General features: G+C 42.8%; 1 protein-coding gene and 1 long non-coding RNA gene across 2 annotated transcripts; one reads left to right on the plus strand and one right to left on the minus strand.

Annotated features, from left to right (window-relative positions):
* Positions 1-364: 364 nt before the first annotated feature.
* LOC122110964 lies at positions 365-10,282 on the minus strand. Its single transcript, XR_006147953.1, has 3 exons — positions 10,271-10,282; positions 7,886-7,889; positions 365-445 (listed from the first exon to the last, which is right to left on the minus strand). It is a non-coding gene; the product is annotated as an uncharacterized LOC122110964 (long non-coding RNA).
* A 2,341-nt stretch (positions 10,283-12,623) lies between these two features.
* Positions 12,624-14,945, plus strand: Txndc2 (thioredoxin domain containing 2). Its single transcript, XM_042683690.1, is given in 3 exon segments — positions 12,624-12,647; positions 12,787-12,856; positions 12,859-14,945. Coding segments are annotated over 3 exon segments (2,181 nt in total).
* Positions 14,946-20,589: the final 5,644 nt, after the last annotated feature.

The following is a 20,589-nucleotide window of genomic DNA, read 5'->3' on the forward strand; positions in this document are numbered from 1 at the left end:
AGTGGTCAGCCATCCAGCTTCTGAACCAGAGGTCTCTGAGCTATGGTGAAGCCAAGCAGCTATGGAGATTGTACTCACTACCATTGACCAGAGACCCAGTGACTGTGCAATCACACCAACTGCAGCCTTTTCCTTCTGCCTCTGCAAAGGTCTTCCACTGGGCTGGACCCGGTTCTTGCATTTGCAAGATTCCTTTACAGAGGATCTTTGCACCTTGTCCTCTAATGCATAGTAAAGTGCTCCTTTGACAACACCTCTTTCTATCCATTATTTTGGGTTTTAACACACACTGTTCTGTATTAATAAAATATTTTAAGTTTTACCACATTTGTCTGTTTCTTATTACTCAAAAATTTTTGAATTGCTTTTAATTCAGAATTAAGAGTGGTAATTCTCCAGAGAAATAAATGCATTGTACCTCTGAATACATGTAGAAGGATGTTCACTGAGGCACTGGTGGCAATATGTATACAGATAAACAGTGTCAAGCACTAGTGTTTCATGATCCTAGCTACTCAGGAAGCTGAGATCTGAGAATCAGAGTTCATAGTCAATCTAAGACAAATCTGAGAGACTGTTATCACCTATTAACCAGCAAAAAGCCAGAAGTGGAGGTGTGCCTCAAGTGGTAGCATATTAGCCTAGGATTAAAAGCTAAACAAGAGTTTGAGAGACTGAGTTCAAGTCCCAGTATTGGCACACTCACACAAAAGGAAATGGAAGCAAAGTAGAGCACAGGCCCATGGTGAAAGCTATGGGATAATTGGAATGAGTCAGTAATCTACATGGTATCAACATGCTTCTCAAAGGCAGAACATGAAATGCTAGGCTGCCATCCTGCACATCGATGAGGGTGTATAACAGGACTCATGGGAATTGTGCTATATACAACTTGAGTAACAGAACTGTGGCCTTTGCCACAGTTGAAAGTTGAATTACAAATGCTTATCAAATGCACAAAGAATAAAGTATATTTGAGAAAGAGGATGGGAAGGAATAGGAGGAGGAGAAGGGAGAGGACGAGAAAGAGGATGAAAAGAGGAGAAAGAAGAAACAAAACAGGACCTGCTCAGAATGGGGTCGTACTCCCAGATGAATCTTCTGGTTAGAAATCTTACCACAAGTACTGTGGAAGAAAACAAAAGACCATGGGGTCAGGAGAGTTCATTGGCTCACCTGCTATCATCTACCTAAGAGAGGAGAAAAGCTCCAGATGGCCTACAGGTTTGTTGTATTTCCTCAGTATTTAAACTCATCAATTTATGTTTATTCTGCTGCTTCCTCAGTTTCATATGCTGGCCTAAAAGCTATAAGTCCTATTTTAATTATTGTGCATTAATCTGCAGCCTAAATAAACTAGTAACAGGGTTAAAACAAACAACAAAAATGCTCACATGAATTCAAAACCCAGGGTTGCAATACAGGTCTCCAACATTTAAGTGTTGATATTGACAAAGGTGAGTTAAAAATATACTTAGAGCTGGGAGTGTAGCTTAGTGGTAGAGTGCTTGTCTAGCATACATGTAGCCCTGAGTTCAATTCCTCAGTATCACATAAACAGAAAAAGCTGGAAGTGGCGCTGTGGCTCAAGTAGTAGATTGCTAGTCTTGAGCAAAAGAAGCTCAGGGACAGTGTTAGCCAAATTAGTCCTTTCCCATAGCTTAGTCCATTCCTTCCCTTCTCCACAGCTTAGCATGCTCCCTTCCTAGGCAACACTAGGCCCATGTAGTAAAGGCAGTAAATAATCAGCCTCCAACCCCCTTTACCTTGGGATGGTACTTCTCTGGGGCAGCTACCACTACATAAGGCAACAAGAGCCCGTTAGAGTGACCTTCAGGTCTGGGCAGCTGCAGGACCCCTTATCTACTATTTGGACAGTAGTCATAAATCCTAGTCTGCCATGATGAAGGCCTGGCCCACACGTCCACACCAGGGTTCAGTCTCCTAGCCCCTTCTAGCCCCTCCTAGACCTCCTAGGTTATATAGGTCACCCCAGACAATAGCCGGTGCTTCTCACTTCTCCCTTGTGAGAGTCTTGCTGGCCCCCTTTCCTGGCAATAAACCTGTCTTTGTTCTCTGTACCTGGATGTCTGTGTGGTTCTCTGGCAAAGTCTAATAATCTTACAGTGTGTATTTAATATCATATATAATCTATTGCTTATAACACAGTGCTCTGAGTTTAAGTTGGTATGAAACAATAAACACCATCTTTCAGTTTCTGAGGGCAGGAATTTGAAAGTGGCTTAGTTGAGTGAGTCTGGCTGGAGTAGCTAATACAACTAAATTGAGATGTTGGCTGGGACTGAAACTATCTGAAGATTCAACTGCCTGGGATTCTGCATCCTAGACTAATTCACCAACTGTGGGCAGGAGGCCATATAACATGGCATAAGACCTCACTGTGTCGGATGCAGAAAGCTGAATTCAGTTAATCTAGTTCTCTTACGTGGCTTATAGTAGCTTCCAGCACTTTTGTTATAAACATGCTATCAGAATTTAAGTTTCTCTCACTTCTTCCTAGAGTTCACAAAAAGTATCAGGGTTCATGCACATTGCTAGAGGGCTTCTGTGAAAATCTGATTCATCTGTCTGGTCTGTAGTTTACAGACCCCATGCCCATCCACTCTTGGCCTTTCTGTCCTCTGTCTTGTATACCTGACTCAGGCCATTTCCTTCCCTCGTTTGGAGCACCAGGGAGATTTTGGATGTAAGCAAGGGCCCCTTTGTATCTCCATCTACTCACCCATGCATTCCTCCGTTCACTTACCTATCTACCCACTCCTTATGAGTCCACTCATCCCATCCACTCATCAGGTGCTGAATTAGTCCTCCATGCCCCATCGGATCTGCATAATTGTCAGGCTTACACAAAAGGAAACAGAAAAACAATGTAAGCCAAGAATGGCCAGAATGAGAAGTTCCTGCAACTACAGATAAGCTACAGGCTGGAGTAGGCCTTTTGGCCACATGGGTAGAAACCTGGGCTCTTCTCTCTTCTTCAAAGGATCCTGAGGGAGTTATACAGCCTCTCAGTCTCAGTACTGAGTATCTAGTATCCCATTCTGGGGATGACATCAAGATGAAGTGAAATCATGTGCACATGATTTTGGACAGGGAACTTGGTGTTTGTAATGATCTCATAAGCGTTGACTTTTCCCTGGAGCTGGGAAGAGCTCCTCTTACCTGATACTTTTTGTGATCTGTTCACTTTTTTTTTTTTTTTTTTTGCGGGGCGGGGGGGGGGTGGGGGGGGTGGGGGAAGCAATGATGTATAGAGGTTAAGAAAGTCAGAGTCAGAAATTTAGAATCAGACCATCCAAATCCTGCTCCCTATTCTACCAGTTGCTGGTTGATGGAACTTTAGCAAATGAGCCACCCCCTCCCCCGCCCCCCGAGCATGTTAAATGAAGATAGGCACGTACATGTATACATAACCACAATTCTGGAACCCAGAAAGCTTCATAAATTAAAAAGTTCTCAAGATAGGTCTGATGGCTCAGACCTATAATCCTACTCAAGGGGCTGAGCTCTGAGGTTAACAGTTCAAAACCAGCCCATGCTGAAAAGTCTGTGAGAGTCTTATCTCCAATGAATCAGCAAAAAGCCAGAAGTGGAGCTGTGGTTCAAGTGGCAGAGTACTTGAGTGAAAAAAACTATGGGATAGTGCCCAGGTCCTAAGTTCAAGCCCCAGTAATGGAGAGGGGGGAAGAAGAAGCTTAAGAAACCAATCCTGAACTGATGTGGGTGAATATTTGCTCACTAGCCTGTAGAAATACTACTGTGTTGTTTTGTTTTTGGTTGTTTGTGGGGCTTGAACTCAGGGCCTGGGCGCTGTCCCTGAGCTCTTTTGTTCAAGGCTGTTGCTCTACCACATTAAGCCATAGCTCCATTTCTAGTTTTTGAGTGATTAACTGGCGACGAGAGAGTCTCATGGGGATTTTTCTGCCTGGGCTGGCTTTGAACGGTGATCCTCAGATCTCAGCCTCCTGAATAGCTAGAATTACAAGCATGAGCCACCAGCACCTGTCTCTACTGTGTCTGATTATAGGATTCTCTCCAACTCTATTGGGATGCTCTGTGGTAGACACACATTATACTACTTTTATAAAATTCAAACAACAGTACTAATTCTGAAAGCATCTACCACCAACACATTAGCATATTATCAGCCCTTGGAAGCTAAGTCATGACCATGCCCTGAGGACTAAGCAAGCAGTGCTTGGGGTGAGACTGGTTCAAGAGGAGCTCCCATAATCCCACAAATGCTTTCTATTGGGAACGTAATGCTCATGGCGCTACCTGAGTTGAGCCACAAGGTTTTTTTCTCAGAGAAGCATTTTTTTTTTCCTCTGTGGCCCTTGCACCAAGCAAGAATTCAAAAGGGTCCCGGTGCAATGACTCACAACTATAATTCTAGCTATTGTGAGGCAGGGATCAGGAGGATAATAGTTCAGATCAGCTGGGGCAAAAAGGTTAATCAAATGCTACTGAATCAACTACTGAAAGCAGTGTACGGTGGCCCACACCTGTCATCAAAGCTACACAGGAAGCATAAGTAGGAGGATATAAATAGCATAAATAGGAGGTCCATGTGGGCCTAGGCATAAATAAAAGACCCTATCTTGAAAAAAAAAATAAAGCAAAATGAGTTGGGGATGTGGTTCACGTGGTAGAGCGCTTGCCTAGCAAGAACAGAGCTCTGAGTTCAACAAGGAAAAACTCAAAACTGTCACAGCTGTGTTTTGGTGGCTCATGTCTATAATCTTAGCTACTTAGGAGGCTGGGATCTAAGGGTCATGGTTCAATGCCAGCTAGGGCAGGAAAACCAAGAGACTCTTATCTCCAGTTAACCACCAGAAAACCAGATGTGTCACTGTGGCTCAAAGTAGTAAAGCACTAGCCTTGAGTTAAAGAGCTCAGGGATAGTATCCAGGCCCTGAATTCAAGCCCTACAACCGAAATAAATAAAAGAGAAAAAACTATCAGTGATATGCCATATGAATCAAGCAGCCTGCTGTGTTAGACAGTCTCAAGTATTTCACAGCTCATTTTAACAATCTTTATGTGGTTGATACTATTATTGTCTCCATTTTACAGATGAGTAGATAAAGGCTCAGGAGGGTAATTGCCCAAGATCATTAGACCTAAGTAAAATAGACTAGAGCTGGTAGCACATGCCTGTAATCCTAGCTACTCAGGAGGCTAAGATCTGAGGATTGCAGTTCAAAGCCAGCCTAGGTACATCTTGAACCAATTAACCACCAGAAAATGTGGCTCAAATTGGTAGAGTGCCGCCTTGAGTAAAAAGAGCTCAGGGACAGATCCCAGACCCTGGATTCATGAACTACTTTCAAATTGTATCCTGTTCTGTCCACAAAACAAATCTGAGAAGAATGCATCATATTCATATTCATTAGACCTTCCTCGCCCTCCTTCTCATGCTGAGGTCGGAACCCAGGGCCTTACACATCCTAGGCAAGCGCTCTGCCTCTGAGCTACATCCCTAGCCCAGTTCTTCTCATTTGTAAGGAAGGAGCAGAGGGAGTTTAATTTAATTCAGAGAAAGTAGGGCAAGCTGTATCCATGCCAAGGCCTGTCCTACTTTCTAAACTCATTCTCACATATGAGGAGGAAGTTTTGACTGGAGAACTTTGAGTTAATAGCTCAGACCAGAAGATCTGAATCACCCAATTAATAGAGACTTGCTGGTTTGCTTTCTCGTATCATCTGATCCCAAACTGCTGGTCTCACTGTCCTGGAATTGACAGCTCAGGCAGCTTCAAGTATCTTTTCATGTCTGTCCCTGACCTTGATGTTGAAACCATTGCTCAGCTCCCTCAGGAGCTCAGGCAATCCTCCATGCCCTAAGCCTGTCTCCTTCTAAAGTGTACATAAGGAAAATGTTGGGGGGAAACTCAACAAGACCTCTTCAACCAAGTGCTCAAGGTCATCAATGATCAGTCATGTTTAGTAGCATGTACCTTCATAAGTTTATAGTAAAAACAGTGAAGTAAGGGTCTAAGTAAGTCATCTTGCTTTCACAACCATCCTGTTGCCTAACCAGGTGATAGGGGCTGTCTACCCAGCTTCCAATGCCTAGAGGTGAGACAAGCCATCCTTTGAATTGCAGATAAACTAAGTAGTTTAGATCCAAGAGAGGATGTGTAAACACATCCTGATGTTTAGCCCCAGAGAAATCCTACCTCTCAGGTGATGGATGTGCCTGAAGGACAGGGCGGGGACTGGAATGATAGGTTACTGGACCTATCAATCCAGTGCCTTGAACTTGGGAGATCCTGTCCTCAGAATTGTCTGGATTTTAGGGTCAGAGTAGAGCAGAGCAGATGCCATTATGCCAGGCTTCATGTGCTGTGTCTCCTGGCTCTCCTCTGGTCATCATGGTGTCCCATTCATAAGAGTTGATCTGGGTTATTGGTATTGTTTTTCTGCTCTTTCTTTCCTCTCCTGCTCTCATGGCTCAGTTTTCTAAGTGTTAAGTGTATTCACAGGGCTGCAGGTCTCTGCGAGAAGAGTTGCCTGTATTCACCAGCTTTCCAATTCAACCTCTTTATCTTCTCTATCTCACTGATGGGATTCACCCATCACCCATTCACTGGTTGCCAGTGGCTCACACCTGTAATCCTAGCTATTAGGGAGGCTGAGATGTGAACATTGCATTGGAAGCCATCCTAGGCAAGAAAGTCTGTGAGACTCTTATCTCCAATCAATCACACAAAAGAGCCAGAAGTGGAGCTGTGGCTCAAAGTGGTAGAGCACTAGACTTGAGTGATAAAACTCAGGGAGAGCACCCAGGCCCTGAGTTCAAGACCCACAACTGGGGGAAAAAAATCACTTCTGTTTTTCTGCTTAAAGTTCACCACCCATGAGCAATATATCAGATAAACTAATTGAGGTAGAACTTTCCAATATTTTGAAGTTACCAGGTTTATTCCTAAGGAGTCTAGGAATAAAAGTCCATAATAAAGCAAGAACTGTGCTATCTGTACAGACACTGGCCAGGAAGCCTCAGTGTGAGGGAGAGAGGGACAATTGAGGGAGGAGCTATTGTGTCAAAGCACCATCACTGGGTCCCTTTTCTGGGAGAGAGCACCAGAATATACTATTTTTCTTTCATTTATTTTTCTGGTGCTGGTTCTGGGGCTTGAACTCATGGACTGGGTGCTGTCCCTTAGCTTTTTTTGCTCATAGCCAGTGCTCTACCACTTGAGCCATACCTCCACTTCCAAGAATACATTCTTAAGGAAATATGATTATGAAAATAAAATCTGTTTGAAAATGTCTCATTTGAAAAAATCTGCATGTGGGCAGAAAAAGACCAACAATGGACCTAGTACCCATGATCCCTGAAAATGGACGTGATAAGTAATTTTTGTTTCCTTTTTAGGGATGTTTTCTAATTTTTTTTATTATAAATGTGTATTGTTTATGAAAGTATAAAAGCACACATTTATACCAGGATAATGTGTGTGTGTGTGTGTGTGTGTGTGTGTGTGTTATTATTATGTCAGTTGTGGAGCCTAAACTCTGGTCTGGGCACTGTCCCTCAGCTCTCCAAGGCTAGTGCTCTACCACTTTGAGCCACAGCACCACTTCCAGTTTTTTCTACTTATGTGGTGCTGAGGAATCGAACTCAGGGCCTCATGCAGGAGAGGTAAGCACTCTACCACTGAGCCACTTTCCCATATTTTTTTTAAAGCTAGTCTCTAATGTTGTGTTTGTAAGGGTAGAAATGAATTCCCACTTTGTGTTGATACCAACTTCCTTGCATTCTGGGTGCAAATTAAGATTCCACCAACTTAGAGCGCTAGCCTTGAGCTGAAGAGCTGAGGGACAGTGCTCAGGCCCAGAGTTCAGGCCCCACGACCGGACTCAAAAAAAAAAAAAAAAAAAAAAGATTCCACCAACAAATGAGCCTGTTGAGGAGGCCATTATTCACTCCTTGCTCTGTTCCTCCTGCAAGGTGCCAGGTGGAAAGACTGTTTGAGCAGAATACCAACGTTCATTTACCTCTACCTCTAAGCAGAGAGGAAGTCTAGACCATGGTGGTTCATGCTAGATACAGCTCTCGCAGAAAGTTCCTGCAGCCAGCCCAGCTATGACAGTGGTGGTCTCTGATTCCCTCTCTGCTTTTCTAGGGTTCCTGAGGCTACAGTAGCCCTGAAGGCCTCCCAGCATTCTGGGAAATGCTTCTGGACCCTTAACCTCAATAGGAGCTTTTCCATATGTTTTATTATTGCCTAAGCTATCCTATGCCAAAAATAAGTGGTGGTTTCTGTTTCCCGAGACACAACCCTCACATACATAAAGACTCTTGAGCAATTTGCAGACAGCTTGTACTGAAGGAAAACATATATTTTATGAGGAGAGCCATCAATATTTCAAGTTTCTTGGAAACCATGTGAAATGTGGGAGGAAGAGTAGGAACTACTAGAACCTAACAGGCAAAATTGTAACCTAAAACTGGGAAGGAGAATAGCTCAGGGTCACAGATCTCTGCGTTTTATCTAAGATACAATGTAGCATAAACATTTTCTAAATAGATCAACTCTTTTCCCCCTACAGCCCTATCTCCTCAAAGAGCAGAGATACCAAATTATAAATGCTTGTTTGTAGGATTTCAGGGTAAAGAACACTTTCTCTTGGTGATAGCACTTCAGTGTTTCAATTCCTCCACTTCCCTCCAACTATCTAGGGGTAAACATAGCTGTGCCAAGTGCTCTGGCCTCTTGCTGTTTTCCCATGTGAAGCAGTCAACCTAGTCTGATCCTAGACACAACCACAAGGACTGTGAGCGGGGCACCAGTAGCTCATACTTGTAATCCTAGCTACTCAGGAGACTGAGATCTGAGGATTGTGGTTCAAAGCCAGCCAGGGCAGGAAAAGTCCATGAGACTCTTATCTCCAATAAATCACTAACAAAACTGGAAGTGGTGCTGTGGCTTGAGTGGTAGAGTGCTAGCCTTGAACTGAAGAGCTGAGGAACAGAGCCCAGGCTCAGAGTTTAAGCTCCACTACCACCACCTCCACCATCACCACCACTACCAGCAACGGCAAAAGAATTGGCTCAATGTCTAGCAAATGCCCATTAAAGGCTTGACCTCCAGCCTGTGACACTATTGTAAGTGGTAGTGACCTTAAGAGATGAGGCCCAATGGGATATTTTCTGGTCACTGGAGGCTATGACCTTGAAAGAGACAGTAGAAGCCCAGGCCCTTCTCTTTCCTTGCTTCCCAGCCACCATGAGGTAAATAATTTCCTCTGTCACATTCACCTGCCATAATATACCATCTAACAACAGGTCCAAAGGAATGGGGCTAGCTGACTATCCGCTAAAATATCCAAAACTGTGAGTCCAAAACAAATCTGCCTTTCTTGCTCTCTCTCTCTTTTTTCCTTTCTTTCTCTTTCTTTTCTTCATTTCTCTGTCTCTGTCTCTGTCTCTCTCCTTCTTTCTTTGTGCCAGTACTGGGGCTTGAACTCAGAACCTTGCACTCTTGCTTGGCTGGCTCAAGGTTGGTGCTCTACCATTTGACCTATACCTCTACTTCTGCCTTTTTTCCCCACTAACATAAGAACATAGGAACTAGAGTTGCCTTTCAGGCTGGCTTTGACCCATGACTCTCAGATCAGTCTCCTGAGTAACTAGGAATACAGGCATGAGCCACTACTAGCCCCTGACACAAACCTTTCCGCTTTTAAATTGATAACTCAGGTATTTGTTGCATTGCTGGAAAGCTGACCAACAGAAGGACTTACATTACTTATGTCCAATCTTATGTTTTTGCTTCCTTTCTCCTAATACTAAGGAAGACTATATTAGATGATAAGTGTCTGATATTTATTTTCATTATCTGCTTTAAAATGTTGCACAATCAGCTGCTGCAGCCTTTTATAGTAGAGAATAAATTCATACATTACATCCTAAAGTTCTGTTAACTCTTTACCCAAAGCCAATCAGCCAGGAAAGAAATAGCTTATTTTGTCAGGATGAGCTCTTTCCTTAGAAAAGGATTAAGTAACAATACCAAAAATTATGAATTTACAAGTCATTTAAGGATACAGGCGGACCCGATGCAACTATGAGAAGTACAGGTTGTTATGTCAAAAACGAACTTTACAACTTTGGTCCGGGGGGGGGGGGGGGGGGGGGGGGGGGAAGGGATGTGAAGGGTAAACAAAGGAGGAGGCTGCAATGCTTGATAAGAAATGTACTCATTATCTTGCCCATGTAATTGTAACCCCTCTGTACAGCATGTTCACAAAAAATAAAAATTTAAAATTTAAAAAAAATTATGAATTTGCTAAGACCAACATCTCTTTCCTCCATCTCCACTCCCCCTTAAAAATACATTTCAGCTGGGTGATGGTAGCTCACATGTGTAATCTGAGCTACTCAGGAGACAGATCTGAGAATTGTGGCATGGGACCAGACCAGGAAGAAAAGTCTTATCAGCAGTTAACCAGCAGAAATCTGAGGCAGAGCTGTGGCTCAAGTGCTACATAGTGCCAATCTTGAGCAAAATAGCCAAACAAAAGCAGGAGGCCCTGAGTACTAGCATCCACATACATACAAAATATGTTCTGGTATAAATAATAATAGATGTTCTGAAGCTTCTATTTTACTTAGGCAATCTTTTTAGTTTCAACTCTCACACTGATGTGGTAAAACAAAAAAAGTATACATCAAGAATATAAAACTCTATGTTGACCCATATCTTGAGCAGCATGTGTTCTAAAGAGATTGGGAAATAAACAAGTAGTCTAAAACTGACAGACTTCCAGATATTCCTGGAGGAGAGGTATTTATGTGCTAAGGATCTAACCCAGGGTCTTATACATACCAGGCAAGCTTTCCACCACTCAACTCCCTCCTCATTACTGAGGAAAGGGATTGGATCTCAATTCTATAGAATGAGCTAGGATGGAGCACGAGGAGGGTGAGAGTAAGAAGATGGTAAACTGGAGGTACTGAAAAAGTATAGGTGAAGCTCATGGAGGTGGAAGATGGGACAGAGGCTATATGACAGAAGCTGGACATTTGCCATCAGGTGACAGTTTTCCAAAAAAGGCTAGAATGATCTTGGGACATGTAGTTATGCTGTGGTTTCCATCTGGTATGTCTTCTAAAAGCTTACTTTGGAAGCTTGGTACCCAATGTGGCAGCAGAGATGTGGTAGGACCTTTAAGAGGTGGTGAGGTACTTTGTCAGGGCATGGGGGAGGGGCAAGAGGGTAGTTGACAGTACTGCCTTTGGAAGGGATTGAGGTAGTTCTCATGAACCTGAGATACAGAGTCCTTGTGAGAAGGTTGTTAGGAGAAGGTCTGGCTTTTCCCCATGCTCTGGCTACCTGTGTTACCCTGTGATTTCTTCCTCTTGATCTACTCCATCATTGTTGGACCTCATGTTTATATACCATGAGGTGTTGTTAGGCACTTTACCACTACATCTATGCCCTACCCCTAAATTTCTCTTTTCATAAAATTTCCAGCCTGGAATGTTTTGTTATAGTAACAAAAAATGTACTAACATAATAAGAAAGTCATAAAGAGAAAGGAGGGTCTAGAGAACCCTGGAGGTAGATTATAGGAACATTTGTTTACATTACCCAGTCTGGACAGGAAATTCAACAAAGATCAGAGTCTAGTACAGCTATTCTGAGTATGGACTTTAGGCCCAGCCCTCATCCCTGCTTTGTGACCTTAAATGAGCTATGTATCTTCTGTAAGGTTCAGCTTTCCCATCTGTAAAGTGCTGATCATAATGGCACTGATGTCAGTGGTTTGTGGTGCTTTAGGAAATAATGCCTGTGGATGTATATGTCACCACAGCCTCATCCAGTGTAGCCACCAGCACCAAGACTGTGCTGAAGCTCTCAGGTATCACTGTTGGGAGTACTGATGGAGAAGACCAACTGTAAGTGCTACCTGAGTATAAGCTGTAACTCACATTTTGTTATCAATTTAGATAAACTGGAAAAAAGTTTTATGGTGGAGTAAAGCTTTCACTGTGAAACATCTATGAAAGATCAGGAATGGAGGTAGAACAAAGAGCTGTAAATAGAAGTTGTTCAAGCTGGAGTCCCAAAAAGAACCAGAAATGAAATAGAACAATCAAGAAGAAACAAATGAGCTGGGCACTGGTGGCCAACTCCTGTAATTCTAGCTACTCAAGAAGCTGAGATCTAAGGATTCAGGCTCAAAACCAGCCTGGGTAGAAACTTAAGTTCAATTAACCATCGAAAGCCAGAAATGAAGGCATGGCTCAAGTGGTAGAATATCAGCCTTAAATGGCAAAAGCCAATTGAGAGCTTGACATTCTGAGTTCAAGCTCAAGTAGTACTGGCACCCTGCCCCCCACTCCAGAAAGGGGGAGAAGAGAAAGAGAGAGAGAGAGAGAGAGAGAGAAAGAGAGAGAGAGAAACAAATGAAGGTGATATCAGTGGTAAAGGGGAGAAAGGAAGAGAAGAATTGCATTAAGTAGGTGTCAGTGTTGAACCAAGAATAAGTTGTCATGAAAACTGTGTGTGTGTGTGTGTGTATGTGTGTGTGTGTGTGTGTGTGTGTGTGTGTGTGTGGAGGGGGGGAGAAGGAGGGAGAGAGAGATGCAGGGAATCATCTACTACTTGGTCTCCTGGTGAGTGAAGTTATTCAGTGAATACTTAATCAGACTTCATTTGTTTTTCTGAGAAGGACATCAAGTGTTTTGTTTGTTGCTTCTTTTGCATTTTTATTTACTTATTTTTTGTTCAAAAACTTCATTACAAGTATTTTTCTTCCAGAAATACAATTGTTCTGATCTCAGAGTTCTTGGACATAACCCATACCAAAGAGAAGGCCTCTGTTCGGTGGTCAGCCACTTACTCCATATGTCCAGAGAGAAGCCTGAGACCTCACAGCAGAATAGCAATATCCCTAATTTCTCAATAAACAACATCTCCATCAGTTTCCAGCCAGATGACTCCAAACAGGAGACTGTTCTTAAGTCCCCACCAAAACCCCAGTTTAAAATGGGCAACACACCAAAGATCTCAGCAAAAAGGGGAACCATTCCTAAGTCCGCAGTACCTGTTACCCAGTCTAAGCATGGTAGAATCCCCAAGTCCATGGCAAAAACTATCCAGCCCAAACAGGATTCCACCCCTCAGCCCGCAGAGGAAAACAGCCAGTTCAATGAGAGTGGTATTTCCAAGTCCCCAGAGGAAACTGTCCAGTCCTGTGTGGGTGGTTTCCTCAAGTCTTCAGCACAGACCATTGGACCCAGACAGAAGACTATCCCTCAGGCCGCAGAGGAAAACAGCCAGTTCAATGAAAGTGGTACTTCCCAGTCCCCAGAGGAATCTGTCCAGTCCTATGTGGGTGGTTTCCTCAAGTCTTCAGCACAGACCATTGAGCCCAGACAGAAGACTAGCGCTCAGGATGCAGAGGAAAACAGCCAGTTCAATGAGAGTGGTATTTCCGAGTCCCCAGAGGAATCTGCCCAGTCCTATGTGGGTGTTTTCCTCAAGTCTTCAGCACAGACCATTGGGCCCAGACAGAAGACTAGCGCTCAGGATGCAGAGGAAAACAGCCAGTTCAATGAGAGTGGTATTTCCGAGTCCCCAGAGGAATCTGTCCAGTCCTATGTGGGTGGTTTCCTCAAGCCTTCAGCACAGACCATTGGGCCCAGACAGAAGACTATCCCTCAGGATGCGGAGGAAAACAACCAGTTCAATGAAAGTGGTACTTCCGAGTCCCCAGAGGAATCTGTCCAGTCCTATGTGGGTGGTTTCCTCAAGTCTGCAACACAGACAGTTCAACCTAGACAAAGGACCATCTCCAATTCCTCAGAGAAAACTGGCCAGTCTAATGAGGGCAGCATCCCCAAGTCCTCTGTACCCATGCAACCTAAGCAAGATGTCCTCAAGTCCATGGCAAAACCTATCCATTCCAAGCAGAGGACCATCCCCAAGACCTCAGAGGAAACCAGCCAATCCAATGAAGGTGGCATTCCCATTCATCCCAAACTCAGGACTATTCCTCAGGGAAAGGACAAGTCCTCAGAGGAAACTGACCAACTCAATGAAGATGACATCCCCCAGTCCTCAGCATACATCCAACTCAAGCCAGGAGATACCTTAAAGTCCTTGGCAAAACCAGTGCCTCCCAAGCAGGGGAGCATGTTCAAGTCCTTAGAGGAAACTGACCAGGCCAATAAGGAAGATATCCTCCAGTCCTCAGCCTACATACAACTGAAGGAATTAGTAAAATCTATCCAATACAAGCCAGGGGTCCTCCTCCAGTCCTTAGAAGAAAATAGCCAGTTCAGTGAGGATAGTGCCCCCAAGTCCCCAGCATATACTTTACATCACAAGTCTTTGGTGAAAACTATTCTACCTAACGATGAGACAATCCCCAAGTTTTCAGGGGAAACCAACAAGTCCAAAAAAGATGGCATCCCCAAGTCCTCAGTATATACCAACAAGTTCAAGGAAGTCAAACCCTTATACAAATCCATCCTGCCTAAGAAGGGCAGCATCACTAATGTCTCAGAGGAAACCTTGCAGCAGCCCATGAAAAGCACCCTTGAAAAGTTCCAAGAAGAATTGACAGAATACCCAAAGGAAACCCTGGTGAACATGATTCTGAGCCATGATGAATTCAAGGACATGCTCAGGGAGGCAGAGCATAAGCTGGTAGTAGTGAACTTCTCAGCCTCTTGGTGCAGCTCTTGTAGGATTATGAGGCCATTCTACCATTCCTTGTCTGTGAAGTATGAGAATGTGATGTTTCTGGAAGTGGATGCTGATGATTGTGAGGAGGTGGTGAAAGTGTGTTCAGTTGCGTGTCTTCCAACCTTTCAGTTTTATAAAAAAGAAGAAAAAGTGTATGAGTTTCATGGGGCCCTTAAGGAAAAACTTGAAGAAACCATTAGAGAATTAAAATAATCCTATATTCTGAGAACATTGTAAACAGTCAGTGGTTGATAGCTTAGTACTTTTTTTGTAACTTGCGGGGAGGGGGGAGCGGGGGGAAGTTATGTAAAACAAATATAGATCAAAATGTTATTGCTTGTATATTATACATAATAATGTGCATAAATATGAAGTCTATCCTTCTCAAAGCACAAAACATGCCGGGCGCCAGTGGCTCACGCCTGTAATCCTAGCTACTCAGGAGCCTGAGATCTGAGGATCATGGTTCAAAGCCAGCCCGGGCAGGAAAGTCCATGAAACTCTTATCTCCAATAAAACACCAGAAAACTGGAAGTGGCACTGTAGTTCAAGTGGTACAGTGCTAGCCTTGAGCAGAAGAGCTGAGGGACAGCGCCCAGGCCCAGAGTTCAAGGCCTACGACCAACCAAAAAGAAAAAGAACATAAAACATATTCTGATCATACTTTTATTGGAAAGAGAGGGTGAAATTAACAATTCCTTGTCTGAGGCTGGGAATGTGGCTTAGGGGTAGAGTGCTTGGCTAGCATGCATGAAGTCCTGGGTTTGATTTCTCAGTACCACGTAAAAAACAACAAAAAAGCTGGAAGTAGTGCTATGGCTCAAGTGGTAGAGTGCTAGCCTTAAGCAAAAGAAGCTCAGGGACAATGCCTAGGCCCTGAGTTCAAGCCCCAGGACTGGCAAAAAGAATTCCTTGTCTGAGGTTCCACTGTTTCCTCTTTTCTTATATTTTATTCTTCTGTTTATCTTTAAAAATTCTGCTCACTGTTTGCAGCAATATTGGAAAGGTGGGTCACTTCTGTAGATATTTATGACTAAAAGATGAATGGAAAGTTTTTTTCCCACGCTTACATATCTTTGGAGGTCCTGCTAAGACACTTCTGGACATAGTCACATGTCATAGCTAACCTTCTTCTTGTATTAGGATGCTGAAAATGTGCCCACAAACCAAGGATGCTTCCCAATTTCAGGTCCAGTGCTTTTCTTTCTTTCTTCCCTTTCCTTCCTTCCTTTCCTTCCTCCCTCCCTTCCCCCCACCCTCCTCCTCCTTTCTTCATCTTCCTCTTCCACCTCCTCCTCCTCCTCCCCAGGTTCTGGATTCCTTTTCCTAGGCATCTTTAAGACAAAAGACCTACGTCTGGATCAAGTCTGGCTTGGTACAATCTTCTTGTTGTTGGTTTGGTGCTGACACTGAGGCTTGAATTCAGGGCTATGTGTTCTCACTTGACTTTTTTGCTCAATACTGGCATTCTACCACTTGAGACATAACTCCACTTCTGACTTTTTGCAGGTTAATAGAAGATAATTGTCTCATGGACTTTCCTGCCCAGGATGGCTTTAAATCTGGATCCTCAACCCCCTAAGTAGCTGGGATTACAGGTGTGATCCATGAGTACCCACCTGGCTGGGTTTTTTTGTTGTTGTTTATTTGTTTTTGTCAGTTGTAGGGCTTGAACTCAGAGCCAGGGTGTTGTCTTGAGCTCTTTTGCCCAAGGCTAGTGCTCTACCACTTTGAGCCACAGCACCTCTTCTGGTTTGTCTGATGGTTCATTGGAGATAAGAGTCTCAAGGACCTTCCTGTGTGGGTTGGTTTTGAACTGAAATTCTCAGATTGCAGCCTCCTAAGTAGCCAGGATTACAGGCATGAGCCACTAGTGCCCAGCTATTTGTTGTTGTTTTTAACAGGTTTGTGGAGGTACAATGGATATACAAACTACACGTTTAGTGTAGATAAGTGGGTAAGTTTGGTCAAGCACATTCATCAGTGATGTGCATTGCCTTCCAGAAGTTGCCTTATCTCCCTTTGCTTGTATTACTAGCTGTCATAACAAGAGCATTTAACTTGATATCTACCCTCTTAATCTGTGTGTGTGTGTGTGTGTGCTCATCCTGGAGTTAGAAGTCAGGGCCTGAGTGCTGTTCTTGAGTTGGTTTGCTCAAGGCTAGCACTCTACCACTTGAGCCACAGCTCCATTTCCAGCTTTTATTTTCATTTAGAGACCATCCTGGGGCTTGAACTCAGGGATTGAGTGCTGTCCCTGAGATTTTTGTGCTCAAGGCTAGTGCTCTACCACTTGAGCTACAGCTCTATTTCTGATTTCTTTGGTGTTAAATTGGAGAGTTACAGGGACTCTCCTACTGGGGCTGACTTCAAACCTCAATCCTCATATCTCAACTTCCTGAGTAGCTAGAATAATAAGCATGAGTCACAGGCACCTGGCTGTCTTAACACATTCTTAAGTTGCTGATGCCATATTAGTCTCTTTGTTATGCAAATCTCTAAATCCAGTTTTATTCTCTTACCTTATATTGGTGGAGAATATTTTTTTAAACATGAGTTCTTAGTCTGGACAACAGTGGCTCATACCTGTAATTCTAGCTACTCAGGAAACTGAGACCTGAAGATTAAGATTTGAAGTCAGCCCAGCCAGGAAAGTCCACGAAACTCTTATCTCTAATGGACTAGCAAAAAGCTGAAAGTAGAAATTGGTAAAGTACTAGCTTTGAGCAAAAACAAACAACAAAACCTCAGGGACAGTACTCAGGTCCTGAGTTCAAGCCCTAGGACTGATACAAATGTAAACAATAATTGACCCACCTTTCAAAAACCAGGATTCCTTCCAAACCTAATAGAAATCTATACTTTTCTTGAGAAATTGTAAAGTTTGACAATACATAGTTGAAATTACTTCAAGAAAATTACAATCCTAAAGTCTGAGTGGAAGCATCCTTGGTTCCTGACACCCCCTTGTCCTCTTCCACAGAACTCAGCAGGCTTCCTTATCCAGTTGAGTGTCAGTCCCTATGGAAAGTTTGCAAGTGTTATTCCACTGCAGTCTCATGCTCTTGGTACCACTAACAACTTCCTAACAGAAAGCAATAAAGATATCATATGTACTTGTCCATGCTTCCACAAAACAACTTGGAATGACCTACAAAAATATTAGTATTAAGGCTAAGAAATGAATAAGAGGCTGGGTACCAGTGGCTCATGCCTATATAATCCTAGCTACTCAGAAAGCTGGGATCTGAGGGTCATGTTTCAAAGCCAGCCAGGTCAGGAGAGTCCATAAGACTCTTATCTCCAAATAACCATCAAAAAGCCAGAAGTAGAGCTGTAGTTAAGTGGTACCAACCTCTAGCAAAAAAGTTATGGGATAGCTATCAGGCTCTGAGTTCAAACCCCAGTACCAGCACCCAAAAAAAAAAAAAAAAAAAGCATGAAGAGAATGGGCTGTCAACTCTGATATTACATTACTATGATAATTAGAGTAATTACTGAATAAGTACTTGGGTTTAGTAGTCAATTTTGTTGTGAGCTTCTAATTTTGGGAGAGAAAAAGGAAATTCAGTGATTCCCAGATGCGATTCCCCTAAATGAGCAAGCTATAGAATATAGCTATTCTTGACTACAGCCCTGAATGAAATTTCCTATTGAAAAGAATAGGATTTGAGTTTAGGGCCTTCTAGTTGCTAGGAAGGCATTGTGAGCCTTTCTTGAGCAGGCTTGAGCATACCTTCAGCCCTAGTTCTTGTACTAATTTCTTCTTTGGATAGAATCTTGTAGTTTTTGCCCAGGGCAAGCTTTAGATCCACAATTCTCTTACCTCTGCTGGTATTATAAAAGTGTTCTGTCATTACTGACTTGATGAGTTGGGCTCTCACTTTTTGCCCAGGCTGGCTGTAAACTGTGGTTTTCTTTATCTCAACCTCCTAAGAAGCTGTGATTACAGGCATATGCCAACACACCCTGAGATTTTTGATGCACATTTTTCAGTTTTGTAATAAATTCAGAATAGTTATCGCGTAGCTATTCTTGTCCATACAGCCAATGCTGTAAATAACAAGATACTTTTCCACAAGAGGATACGAGATTCAGTCTGCCCTTTTTGTCTTTGTTTGTTTGTCAGTCATTGGGCCTGAACACCATATGATTTCAAGGATCAGAGATGCAGAAATCTAACATTAGTGACTAACATCAACCAATTGCTTTGTGTGGGACTATAGTAGCAAAGCCATTTCTGTCAAGGATCTTTCTATTATTTAGACTACTGTTATGGCTTTAATATAAAATGTCCCCTAAAGTCTCATGAATTGAAGTTTAGCCTCTAGCTGGTGAGGAGCTGGTGAGAAAATTCCTCCTAAAGTTCCCACGTTAGGAGGAAGCAGATTCCTAAGGATGTGCTCTAGAAAGATAGACCTTGCCCGTGGTCCCTACCACTCTGTCTCAACTTCCTGTCCACCATAAAGTGAGCTGCTCCATTCCAACACATGCTTTCTACCTTGATGTTCAACCTTGTCTCAGGCCCACAGCAATGGAGTCAGGTTTTGCAGGTGATTTAAAATGTTTTTCATGTAAGTCAAATTAGAAAGACAAAGCCCAACTCCAGGTCAGCAATGCTGTAGGACTAAGGTGACACAAACAGTTGTCCTTTGAAGGTCTCTGATCCAAGGATCAGAAGAAAGACACTAATTTATGCCCTTCAAGCTACTTGCATTGAGTATTATTCCTCTTCTTTGACTCTAGATAGTAGCTGAACCAGCAGCCTGGTCACAGGTTTTCTGGCAGAAAGCTTGAGAATGAACATTCTATGTTGCTAAGAATGAAGCACAAACAAAAAAAAAAATTGCAGCAATATTTTTCACCTCCAATATTTAATATGAAAGAAATATTAGCATTTATGAGAAAGGAAGATTCTGAATAATCATATTGGCTGTGGATATCATCTGACTAGAGCCTTAAGAATCAGTAGAAAGCCAAGGCAAATGGCTCATGTTTGTAATCCTAGCTACTCAGGAGGCTGTGATCTAAGGATTGCAGTTCAAAACCATCCAGGAAAGTCTATATGACACTTACTTGAATAAACTACAAAAAAGCCAGAAGTGGAGCTATTGCTCAAGTGGTAGATCATGCACCTTGAGCAAAAAGTTCAAGGATAGTGCCTAAGCCCTGAGTTCAAGCCCCAGGATCGGCACAAAATAACAACAAAAAGAATCTAATAGAGATCATATTAGGATTAATAAGAAAATTTAGCAGATGGGTACCATGCCTGTAATCCTAGCTACTCAGGAGGCTGAGTTCTAAGGATTGAGGTTCAAGCCAGCCAGGGCAGGAAACTCCATGAGACTTTTATCTCCAATTAATCACAGAAAAAGCCAGAAGTGAGGATTTAAAAATATTAGCTCTTTCCACTTAATAGATGAGGTAATTGTAACCAATGTCTCTGGGATATTTGAAAAAATAAATATGACAAAATACGTCAAACTTTCCAGATACGGGGGCTCATGGCCATAATCCTAGCTAGTTATGAGGCTGAGGTCTGAGGATGAAGTTTCAAAGCTTAACTGTGCAGAAAAGACTATAAGACTCTTATCTCCAACTAACTAAAAAGCCAGAAGTGGAGCTGTGGCTCAAGTGGTAGAATGCCTGCCTTAAACATAAACATAAGGAACAGCACCTAGACCCTGAGTTCAAGCTCCAGTATCAGCACCAAATAAATAAAAATAAAAATTTAAGAAGTTTTAAAAATTCAAATTTTAGTGAGCACAGTAGACAGGAGTCCCTAGCAAAATCCTTCAATGAGAAGGGATGGAGATGTTTCTATCCAGTTAGATAACTAAGCAATAACTCGTACAAC

Source organism: Dipodomys spectabilis, unplaced genomic scaffold, assembly GCF_019054845.1.
Source record: "Dipodomys spectabilis isolate Male_0828 unplaced genomic scaffold, ASM1905484v1 ptg000083l, whole genome shotgun sequence".
Classification (NCBI taxonomy): Eukaryota; Metazoa; Chordata; class Mammalia; order Rodentia; family Heteromyidae; genus Dipodomys; species Dipodomys spectabilis.